The sequence below is a fragment of the Meriones unguiculatus genome, chromosome 5, assembly GCF_030254825.1.
Source record: "Meriones unguiculatus strain TT.TT164.6M chromosome 5, Bangor_MerUng_6.1, whole genome shotgun sequence".
NCBI classification, from domain to species: domain Eukaryota; kingdom Metazoa; phylum Chordata; class Mammalia; order Rodentia; family Muridae; genus Meriones; species Meriones unguiculatus.
In genome coordinates, this window is record NC_083353.1 from 122,551,841 (window position 1) to 122,562,978 (window position 11,138).

The window sequence follows — 11,138 nt, forward strand, 5'->3', positions numbered from 1 at the left end:
AAACACAGCCTCTTTTGCTTTCGCGCCTTAATTGCTGGCTACCCACTGGAAACACCACTACATGTGTTTGCTGGTTTGAGGCTGTAGCCCATTCTACTTAGAGGAACTTAGTCTGCTGGGCGTCACATGCTGGATCCACTTCTTTTGCTCTCAGTGACACCCCCGATGGCTGGGACTTCATTGCAGGTGAGGAGGCAGGGAAGAATGGTGTCTGGCAGCAATTAGATAGATGATGGTGTCTGTTTCAGAGGAAGGCCTTCTGGATTGAGACAGAGCCCTGGCTGATGAACACATAAACAGAAGTGGTCTGAGCAAGCTCTCAGGGTAGGGAGCAAAATCAATTCATGATAGAAATTTGAATCATTAAAATTTAATTTTAGCTAATTTTATTGAGTTGAAGGAGAGACAACTGTAAGACCAGAAAGGGCTGGGGATCGTATACCTGTGTGTTGGGCAGCTCTGGGAGATGAGTTGCTTTGGGAAAAGGTTTTGACTCACGTAGGTGAGAGCCTTCACTAACACATGCACTCTCCCCACATACACATAACTAAAAGGCAAATAAATCTTCAAAAAGAATGACAAGGATGTGCTGTGAAACAAGACCTCGGTTTCCAGAACAAGACTCAGGATGTAGAAAGCTCCACCCGTCTGAGGAAGCCTAGTCTCAGGGGCTCAGGAAGGCCAGCTCTAAGAGTGTGTCAGCAGAGGAGACTCTCCCACACACCGAGCTTCCTGGAAGCCGGTTGGGGTGGGCTTTTCCGTGATGAGACCCCCTTGGGAGTCGTCTCTGCTCCTTTAAGTCACCCCTAACCCGTGCTCCCATAGGTGACCGCAATAGAGACTCAGTGGTTCACAGCAGTGATCTGTCATGGGCTCCCCATCTTGGGTAAGTAGGCTTGCATGTGTGTGTGCACTTGTGTGCGTGTGTGCATCTGTGTTTTGTCTACCAAGGAAAAGCCTCACACAGTACCAACATATGTAAATGCTTAAAAACTGGATTGCATAGGCTATTCACATATGTGATTATGGACAAAGTTGGATTGAAGCCTGCCATCTTGCCGTGTGTTTTCTATTGCTGTGTTCTACACAGCCTTGCTTCAGAGGTGATTTGTTTTTTATGCATGAGAAATAGGAAACAAATGAAGTGAACTCTCATTTCTATGTGGCTACTCCTCCACTCAACAGTACACACAAGATCAACACAGCTTCCATTTCTTGGTTAGGCTGGCTGTGATTAGCGTTTCCCCGGAAGAAACTGAATTCACAAAGTGAAAGTATCAAACCAGAATTTAATTATATACAAACAACGTTTCTTAACACTGTTCTTTCGTAACTTTCAACCTGGGGTGGGGAAGGAGTGGCCCAGCCAGACAGGAGATCATGTAGGGAACAAGCAATGCGTGTGTGTCTGCGTACTTCGGTAATGCTGCGGCAGGGGGATATAAAACGAGACTCTGGAGCACGGTTGTCGTTTCTTTGCTTATTTGGCTCCTCGGCGCTGCCTGAAGTAGCGGTTGTAGGCAGCGCTGTACCCGTAGACCATGGCATAGCGCTCACACAACTTGTAGTCGTCACAGGCCTCCCTGTTGATCTCGTGGGTGGGCTTGTTGTGTTCTCGGACCCTGGAGAGTGGAGAGAGAGGCCAAAGTTGCAGAGCAGAAAGACAATGGTACAGTCAGAAAAAGGAAAGCTTGAGGGGGTACAGGAAAGAGCCCTTCCCCCACACTAACAGGTGTTTGAAGAGCAGGCATGGGGTGGGGAAGGACAGGTTTTGATTGTTTTATTATTTTTATGACTGAAAATAGAAGCTTGCTTTCTGTCTCCCTTTTTTTTTAATTCCTCCCCACCTCCTTTCTAAGCCCAAAGCAAAATAGTTTCTAAGCATTGTGTTTTCTCTGTGCTGTTTTTCAATTCTTTGAGTTCAGGACATAGAAATAGCCAGGAAGCATCTTCCCTACTCTGTTCATATCTGGTCTAGGACTCTGGGAAGAATGGCTACTCCCATCAAGTTCAGATACATACTTCTCTTGGATTTTAACCCGCCATCTCTGCTGAGGGGTCATAAAGGTGTTAGCATTTCTCCTGTTGATGAAGGGACCTAAAACAGAAAATAAAAAAACACATTTTCACTGAAACAGCTGATGAAAATATTTTGTGAATAGTCTGAGGGGCAAATGATCTAAAATCTCATTCATCTACATTTTGCATAATCAGAGATAGGCAAAAACATAAAAAGAGTATAAAGCAGATTTTATAACCTGCATGATCAAAGGGAATGAGTAACTATTTATGTGTCTTGGGATCTTTCCACACAAAGGCCACGGCAAATCTTATCCACTTTGTCTTTGCCCTATCCTTTGCTACTCAGATGCTTTTAAAGTGTTCAAGATAAATTTTCTCTCCCCTTAGACCTACAAAGTAGACCATAGGCCACCAGCATAGGAACAAGTTAGACATTATGGAAACGAGGAACAAATTAAACTCAAGAGGAGGGGGTGGGGTTGTGGGGGACACACCGGTCATCCCACCACTTGGGAGGTGGGGGCCAGAGGATGAGGATAAAGTTTTCCTCAGTTGTGCCCTGAGTCGGAGGCCAAGTGGGTTATTACAGGAGACCCCAAGTCAAGAACTAGACCCTAAAAGGAGCATAAAATCCTTCCAATTTAACCATCGAACAGAAGCGAGAGTGCTGCAGCCAGACTTTCCAAGTCCCTCCGGCACACAATCCGATGCCGACGCCTGTGGTCTCCTGCTGGCGGCTCCTGTTCCATGCTTGCTCGGTTGTCCTTACTCCTCATTTTCCGATTGTGTGGCTGATGTGATGGCAACTTAAAATTTCCAAGTGTTCTGGATGCAGTTTAGTGCCATATTACATGCAGCTTTGAGTGCTGCTTGCTTGGGCAGTTTTAGTCACTGGGTGTTAAAATTCAGTTCTCCCACAGAGCCCCACTCTTCCCTTCCCACCGTCATGGACCTGACCAGCACTTTAGCTTAAAAAACAGGGTGATATTCTTTAACGCAAACAACTGAAATAAGGCAGGCAAGCATCTACTTACTGATCTCATAGGACTCCATGCTTTCGTGAGATTCTGAAATTACAAGAAAGACCCAGTTTAGGCTTATCCATCGCATGCCGTCATTGTATAAATGTAGAGGTGGAGGGGGAAGGAAATATCATAAAGACTGGAATAGCACATTTAGCAAGGTGATCGTTTAAGAAATTCTGGTCATGTAGGAATTACGAGTTATTTATTTCTGTCTTTGCTTTGGGTGTCTCCATGCTTGTTTGTCTGATACTGGAGATTGTTGCCAGTTTGGGCTAAGATTTCCTGGGGGCTGTGAAATCTCCAGACATTTATTACGGGACAACATGTTCAGTGTAATGTGGAGTCTGCAGAATGCCTTCTTTTCTGATGTAATTTATTCAGGGGCCGGTTTGAGACCAGAGTCAAGGAAGTTCAAGGTGGGTATGCGGCAGCCAGGCTCCTCCAGGGAGGAAGCTCCAGGGTGGTTATTGAGCTGGATGACCCAGACGGTTTCTAAGAGGGTTCGGAACGGCTCTTAAGAATGGGTGTTAAATTGGCAGCCTCAGAAACCACTGGCTCCCTTTCACAGCTCAAGCTGGGCACAGAGCCAGGGCGGAGAGGACGTCAAAGCAAAGGTTTCTGCTTTCTATGTCTCTCCTGAACACTGAGGGCAAAGTGGGAACAAGAGGCTGTGTTTAGAAGCGTCTGCCTGCCTAAAAGGCGAGAAAAGGAGACAAGGAAAGAAAAAAAAACATATACAGAAAGTGTATGAATAATTCAAAATCTGAGAAACATGACAGAGCTGTTCATATGATTTAGACTTAAAAACAACTAAATATGACCAACACAATTTAAAGAGAGTTATATAAATAATCTGGCTTCAAATCTGTGAACACATCACTCATGACTTAACATATAGGTAGCAAAAAATTATTCTTTGTGAACAATTGTGAAATTCTTTTAAAAATCCAGCTATAAAGTTTCTTTTAAAAATAAACTCGCGGAATAAATGTGCTAAGCTATGGTATTGTCCACCCTAGAAGGGCTCTCTCTAGCTAACAGTCCCATGGAAACTTATTTTTCTTAAAGTAAATGTTTCACCAAATATCCTTAATCCATCAATACTCGAGTCTGAGTAAGCAGGCATTCTTAAAGATGAAACTGTAGTGGTTGGGAATTGACACATTTCTGAAACATCTTGGTGTCCAGGGACGTAAATTTATCCCTGAAAGGACCCACCTGTTAAATAGCTCACACGCACTGGGACATTTAGACTATGACACAGATGCGATGGAGTGATCGGTGACCATGGAGATAGGAAAACTTAAATTCGAGATACTCTGGATTATACTGGAGGAAGGGGGAAAGAAGAGGAGGAGGGGAGAGAGAGAAAGTAGGGCTGAAGGGAAGCGGTGGTGGGGGGGAGCAGGACAGGAAGGCTCCACTGAGAGCAGGGAGAGAAGTTTCTCACCGTAGCACAGGGCTGCCATGGCCAGCGCAGCCAGGATGGCCAGAGGGAGCAGGCTCTTCATGGTGTCTGCGGGTCCGCGGGTCTGTCTCTGTGTCTGGTGTGGCAGCAGAGGGGAGCGGCTCCAGCATGCTGCTGGGGATGGCTGAGCTGTTTTTATAGGAACTCGAGCAGCTGAAAGGGGAGGGGCAGGAGGGAGAGGGCTGGAAAAGGTGGGACGGCTTGGCACTAAGCTTGCCTTGGGAGCTCTCCCAAGTACTCATTCCTTCCAGATAGTGTCTACGCAGCGTGGGCAGTTTCCTTTCGCTTGTGGTCCTGGCTGTGCTACAGCAGGATGCTGTCTTGGTGCAGAGATTGTGGCCACCCTGTGCCGGCGAGCCAGACCCTGGGCACAGGTCCACGGTTCGCCTTTCGAGTTTCTCCTCTGATCTACTTGCTGGCCCTGACCACCAGCTGTTGGGGCTTGGTCCACAGACAGAGCTGTAGTGTTCTCTTTGATGGATGGAAGAGAGGTCCCAGGGGAGAAAGCCCTCCCCAACCCTACCCCAGATGTCTGTGACAGCTTAGACATCTTCACAGTAGGGCAGATATGGCTCCAGGCTATGCCCTTTACCGTCAACCATAATGTACCCTCCCATGCAGGTTTTCACAAGTCTGTATCTCACTACAGCCTGAACTCTGGGGCTGTTGCTTCCCTTACAGGAGAATTTCATCACGGTGCCTTTGCCTGACAGAAGGCTCTCCTGCTCTTGTTTTTGCTCTCTCTCTCCCTCAGGAAAATCTTCTACTCCATGGTGTCTTGGCTGCTTAGATATCCTTGAGTCTTTTTCATGGCCCCACAGTCTTGGGTCTCAGGAACACACTGTAGAAGATCTATGGCCTCAAAGCCTTGGGCTTGGCATGAAACAGCAAAAAGACCCGGCTGTGGCCTGCTGGACTTTTCCTTTTCCTGGGACACCGCTGTCCTTCCACTCTGCACCTGGGGGAAGGCTTTCACAGGTGCTCCAGGATTCCCTGTTAAACAGGCAGCCCAACCAAAACCTGCGAGGTTAGTGAGTGTAAGGAAACAATAAATCTCTGCTTTTTCCTTCTGTAAAAACAAATAAGCAGGCCTGGAGAGAATGGCTCAGTGGTTAAGAGCACTGGCTGCTCTTCCAGGGGTCCTGAGTTCAATTCTCAGAAACCACATGGTGGCTCACAACCATCTGTAACGAGATCTGGTGCTCTCTTCTGGCATGCAGGTATATATGGTGGCAGAAACTGTATACATAATAAGTAAATAAATCTTTAACAAACAAACAAACAAACAAAGAAAGAAAAGCTAATGGGCTGCAGAGATGGATGAATAGTTTAGGGAGCTTGCTGCTCTTGCAGCTGACTGGAGTTTACTTTCCAGTACCCATACTGGGTGGCTCATAACTGCCTGTAACTCCAGCTCCAGGGACTCTAGTGGCTTCTTCTGGCTTCTGTGGGTACCTACACATAAGTGTATCTACACACACACGCTCTGAAGGTCAGAGCGAGCACAACTTTAGCTGTTGGTTCTCACCTTCCACCTTGTTTAAGCCAGGGCACCTCAGGAGTTCAGAAGGTAGGTGATTCTCCTATCTTCCTCTGCCATCTTACCTTAGGAGTGTTGGGGCTGTAGATGCCTGTGAGTTTCAGGGATTAAACTCATGTTGTCAGATTGTGTAGCTGACACTTTTATCCACCGAGTTACCTCTCTGGCCCCAAATTGGGCCACTTTAAATAGGGCAGTTTCGTTGTCCTTGTCTTCCCTTCAGGGCAATGGTGAGATCAAGCCCTTATGCTAGCTAGGCCAGGCAACTCCTCTACCATTGTGCTGTATCACTCATTCCAAGTCAGTCATATATAGGTATATATATAGTGTGTATTATTGTGTATGTGTTGTGTATGTGTCTCTGTGTGTGCATACGTGTACCTATGTAGGTAGAGGCTAGAGGTTATGTGGTGTGTCTCTCTCAATTGCTTTCCATTTTATTTTTTTGAGACAGGGCCTCTTGCTGAACCTATAGCTTGACAATTTTGTCTCAGTGGCTGGCTGGCACACTAAGGATCTCCTGCCCCTGCCTCCCAGGCTCTGGCTTTACCACTGTGACGGACTAGGGGTCCAACACAGGTCCTTGTGCTGGCATGGTGAGCATTTTAATGACTGAGCTATTTCCTTAGCTCAGCATAAATTCTTACAAAGAGGACTTGAAACACCCTGTGAACAAGCATGGGCTCTGCATTGCGAAGGGCCTGGATTGACCCATCTGAATAAAGAGATAGAGATAGCTAGCTAGGGAGAGAGAGAGAGAGAGAGGGAGAGAGAGAGAGGAATGGGAAGTGGAAAAGAACTGGGAAAGGAGATATGAGAAATTTGTAGATTGATATTTATGGTGACTTTTAAGTAGAGTTTGATTTACAGAGAATAAAACCTTTCTAAGTTGCCCTTGGATGTACTGAAAATGGGACATAAGGAAGACAAAAAAGCTACTTTGGTTATTGATAGGATTGTTTGAGATGGTAAATTATCACTTGAGGATCACCAGGAGTTATTTGAAGTTTCAGTCATCTGACATTCCAACTTATGTTTGAATTTAAATAATTATAATAGACATCTAGAGAGCCATTCCTCCTTAACCAGCAGAAGTGCAGCAGAGTAGAGAGAATGACAGAACTCTCAGGAGTGTCTGCAAAGCATAAGAGCCACTCGGTGCTAGTTTTTCTAATTTACAGAATCTCTTCAAGCAAGGCTAGCAGGGTGATAACCCAAGGTCACAGAGGAATGCAAAATCTCCCAACCCCACTCTCAAGAGGAAAACAGAGCATCATGGTTTAGCTAAGATTTAATTTGCCCATCCTTCTATCCATCCATCCTACCACCCACCCATGCATCCATCCATCTGCCTGCCCACCCACTCACCCACCCAATCACCTTCCCATCCATCCATCCATCCATCCATCCATCCATCCATCCATCCACCTACCCACCCATGCATCCTTTCATCCACCCTCCTACCCACCAACCCACCTATGCATCCATCCATCTACCCACTCACCCACCCTCCCACCCACCCAATCACTCACCCATCCATCTGTCCATCTGTCCAGCCATCTATCCATTCTCCCACCTCCCACCACCCAATGTAATTCTACGATGGAACTACAGAGAAGGAAACAGAAAGTTCCTACTATGCTTCCTGTCCTTGTGCATTTGGGAACTTTTAGGATATAGATTTCACTAGTGTCTCCTTTTATCTAAGGTCTTGTTTGCAGCCAGCTGGCCTTGGAGAAGACCACAAGTTGTGCCTGGTGTATCATGGGACCAACCTTTCCTGGCACCCAAGTGCATCTCCATATCCAGAGCAGCAAGAGGAACACTGATGGCCATTAGGTAAGATCAGGAGGGAACAGAAGAAAGTTGCCAGTCATTACTGCGGGGAGACACTTTCAGAAAACCATTTGGAAGGTATTGCCAAAGCGCTCCTCCCCTCTTTTGGTATTTGTGAAGCTATAATAAGACACAGAAATGAGAAAGTTAATATATTTTCTCTGCCAACCCTGCACCCCCCTCTCTCTTTTCTTGCCTATCAGTTTCTAACAAGCCCGGCTTTCCTGATGGCTAAGCATTTTGTGTCTGAGACATTTTCCTGCCTCCAGTAAAATGAAAAAAGAAATCTTACTGCCCCATGAGATTCAGCTATATTTACAGAACATTGGTTTTGTGAGTGAAATTTTTGAATTCTATTTGTGTGGGGGGGCAGATTTAAAAAATTAGATTTGTGTATGTGGTAGAACAAAAACTATGGAAAAAGCAAATGAAGAGAGTTAGCAAGCAGGAACCCTGAGGATGAAAACAGAAGGTCATTTTCTAGGACATTAAATGACAGTTATTGAGAAACAGAAGCCAGGTCAACTTTGTGGACTCAAGTCTATTCTTGTGTTTTCACTATTCACTTGTTCATTGATTCATATCTTCTTCTATAATAAAATGTGTGTGAAGGATCTCAAGCATGAGAAACAAAAGTGATGATTTTTTGCCATGTTTCTTTTTTTCTTTTATTATTATTATCATTTATTACAATTTATTCAGTTTGTATCCCAGTTGTGTTCCCCTCCATCATCTCCTCCCCTAGTCTTTAATAGGGGAGGTCCTCCTCCCCTTCCATCTGACCCTAGCCTATCAGGTCTCATCAGGACTGGCTGCATCATCTTCCTCTGTGTCCTGGCAAGGCTGCAACTCCTAGGGGAGGTGCTCAGAGAGCCAGCCACTGAGTTCGTGCCAGAGAGAGCCCCTGCTCCCCTTACTAAGGACCCCACTTGGATACTGAGTCTATAGGCTACATCTGACCCGGGGTTTTAGGTCCTTTCTATGCATTGTCCTTGGTCAGGGAGACTCACGTTAGATGCTGTGACCTTTAAAACAGTTCTTCCTGTTATGGTGACACATGCGACCATAAAATTATTTTCATTGCTACTTCATAACTGTAATCTTTCTACTGTTATGAATTTTAATGAATCTTGGTGAATTGTAATGAATTTTAGTGAATTCTGTTTTCCGATGGTTTATGGACTGACCTCTATGAAAATGTTCAGCTCCTGAAGGGGTCTTGACCCACAGGCTGAGAACTAGTATTTTAATGGTTTCCCCCTGCCCATTGGATGGATTCTGTCTCTGACTCCTTGATTGATTTAGTTTTCCAGACATGGAATAATTTACTCCCTTTTTTGATTTGTCTAAGCTAACCGAGAAGAAGCATTTGTCAGGTTCAGGCAAGCATGCATACGTGAATGACCATGGGCTGGAAAGGTGAAAGCAGTGTTGCTGCTGGTTATGACACGTATACTATTTCTTTACCTCGTATGACATCTGCCACGTGCTTCCTGCTTATTGAAAGTTTCACTTTTCAAAAACAAGAGCACTGCAGGTGGGTGGCATTGTAGGAAGGCCGGTGTGAAAGGCTCGGTCCAGAGAGTGGTGCCAGCAAGAAGCACTGGGACCTTCCTGAGGTTCCTTGGGTGGGGCGTGGGGGCAGGGACACTGTGAGACTCCTACACTTTACTCCCTGATTTGTCAGATGAGCTGTTTTGTTTCAGCACGCATCCCCACCTTGACTTTTTGCCTCCTCGCAGGCCCAAAGAGACACGGCCAGCTGACACAGACCGAAACCTCCAAAATGGTGATCCAAAATGTACTTTTTGCAAGTTGATTATTTCGGGTATTTTGTGGCAGCCAGAGAAACTAACAGAGAGAGAAGACACCAAATAAGACTCACCCTCACTATTTACCTGATACAGTTCCGTGTTGAGAATTTGCTCTCACTTTTCATTCATTGCGTCATTTACTTTTTAAAAATAATAGGACACTATCCACATCTTATGTGTGTGAAAATAGAAGCTCCAAGAGTCTATAGTTTCTGTTAGGTTGCACAGTGAGTATGTGGCAAAGGAACTCAAAGAATATGATTTTCATTATAGATGTCATCATCCAGTATCCCCCTAATGTCTGATATCCACTCACTTACGCCATAGATTGTATCCACAGAGCCAAAGATAAAATTAAACAAGAAGATATACATGTTAAAAATAACAGTTTCCTCAATATCTTTTAAAATGGAACAACAGGGACTAAAGACTTACACAGAAAGTTAAGTGGTTTGGGAAGCAGAGAGGGATGAACTTGGAGGTGGATCCTGCCTCCCCTGTCTGCTCCCCCCAGCACCCTGAACTGTCTGCCCAGACACGCTCCAGTTTAAATACGGGACATTCCAAAAACCTTTCAGCTCGCTTCAGGAATCACCACGCACGTCTCCTCCCAGTCTGGGAACTCGTGTTTGCTGACTGTCATCTGACACTAGTCTCGGGTTGGTGTCCTAGGCAGCCATCTTCCAGCGAAGCCAGCTTCTACAGTTACTTAGACCTCAAGGAGGGAAAAGGGGGAATGCAGGCCTAACTTACAAAATGCTCTTTCAAGTCAAAGCAAAATAGACCGCGGCTTCTGTTGCCAGTCTTGGCTAGTGATAAAGGTGAGGACGGCTGACTGCTTACTCTTTTCGACCCTAGCTGTTTTTTCTGGATAAGAAGTGATGAAGATGAAGTCTGGGGAATTTTTTTTTTTTTTTTTTTTGTACCAAGGTCCTAGCTGGAGACCAGAGAATCTTTTGTAAACTCTTTGCTGACATTCCAGTCTCTGCTATCCTCAATGCCTCCTTTCACCGTTCCGGTTCACTAACTTCTTCCTGTGCTGGGGGCATCCATTGCCCCAGAGAACGAAGTGAGCTGTGGGGATGGAGGGGTTCTTGATGGTTGCAGACCTGGGGGTGTTAGGGATGCCCTTGGTGAGGTGACACTGTAGGAGGGTCATGACAGCAGTTTTCACTAGGTGGCTAGAGCCAGAGTGCGACTGTGTCACCTACAAAGCCATGAAAGAGATTATCTTTTCACCCAATTGCTATGTCCAGAACTCAGCCATGTAAGCCCAGCATGTGGGAGGCTGATCCTGGAGGACCCTAAGCTACTTAGTTAGGTTCAGCCTAAACAAAAAGACACTGGAGAACACAGGAAGATGGGAATAATACTTTAAATAGTGCTGACCAGGATTAACTTTTAGAAACATCCTTTAAGAAACAATAAAGCAC

At 45.5% G+C, this 11,138-nt stretch overlaps 1 protein-coding gene across 1 annotated transcript; it reads right to left on the reverse strand.

Moving 5' to 3' along the window:
* Positions 1-1,269: 1,269 nt before the first annotated feature.
* Positions 1,270-4,653, reverse strand: Mgp (matrix Gla protein). Its single transcript, XM_021644282.2, has 4 exons — positions 4,498-4,653; positions 3,057-3,089; positions 2,023-2,098; positions 1,270-1,622 (listed from the first exon to the last, which is right to left on the reverse strand). Exons 1-4 carry the CDS (start codon positions 4,556-4,558, stop codon positions 1,481-1,483), a joined length of 312 nt encoding a protein of 103 aa, XP_021499957.1. The 5' UTR covers positions 4,559-4,653; the 3' UTR covers positions 1,270-1,480.
* Between the last annotated feature and the right edge of the window lie 6,485 nt (positions 4,654-11,138).

Bases quoted from the DNA above. Each gene is read 5' to 3' on its own strand.
- Mgp (XM_021644282.2), bottom strand. From the start codon at position 4,558: ATGAAGAGCCTGCTCCCTCTGGCCATCCTGGCTGCGCTGGCCATGGCA. The intron at 3,090-4,497 runs GTGAGAAACTTC...TTGTAATTTCAG, and splicing joins CATGGCAGCCCTGTGCTACG to AATCTCACGAAAGCATGGAG. The intron at 1,623-2,022 runs GTATGTATCTGA...TCCACTCTCCAG, and splicing joins CGGGTTAAAATCCAAGAGAA to GGTCCGAGAACACAACAAGC.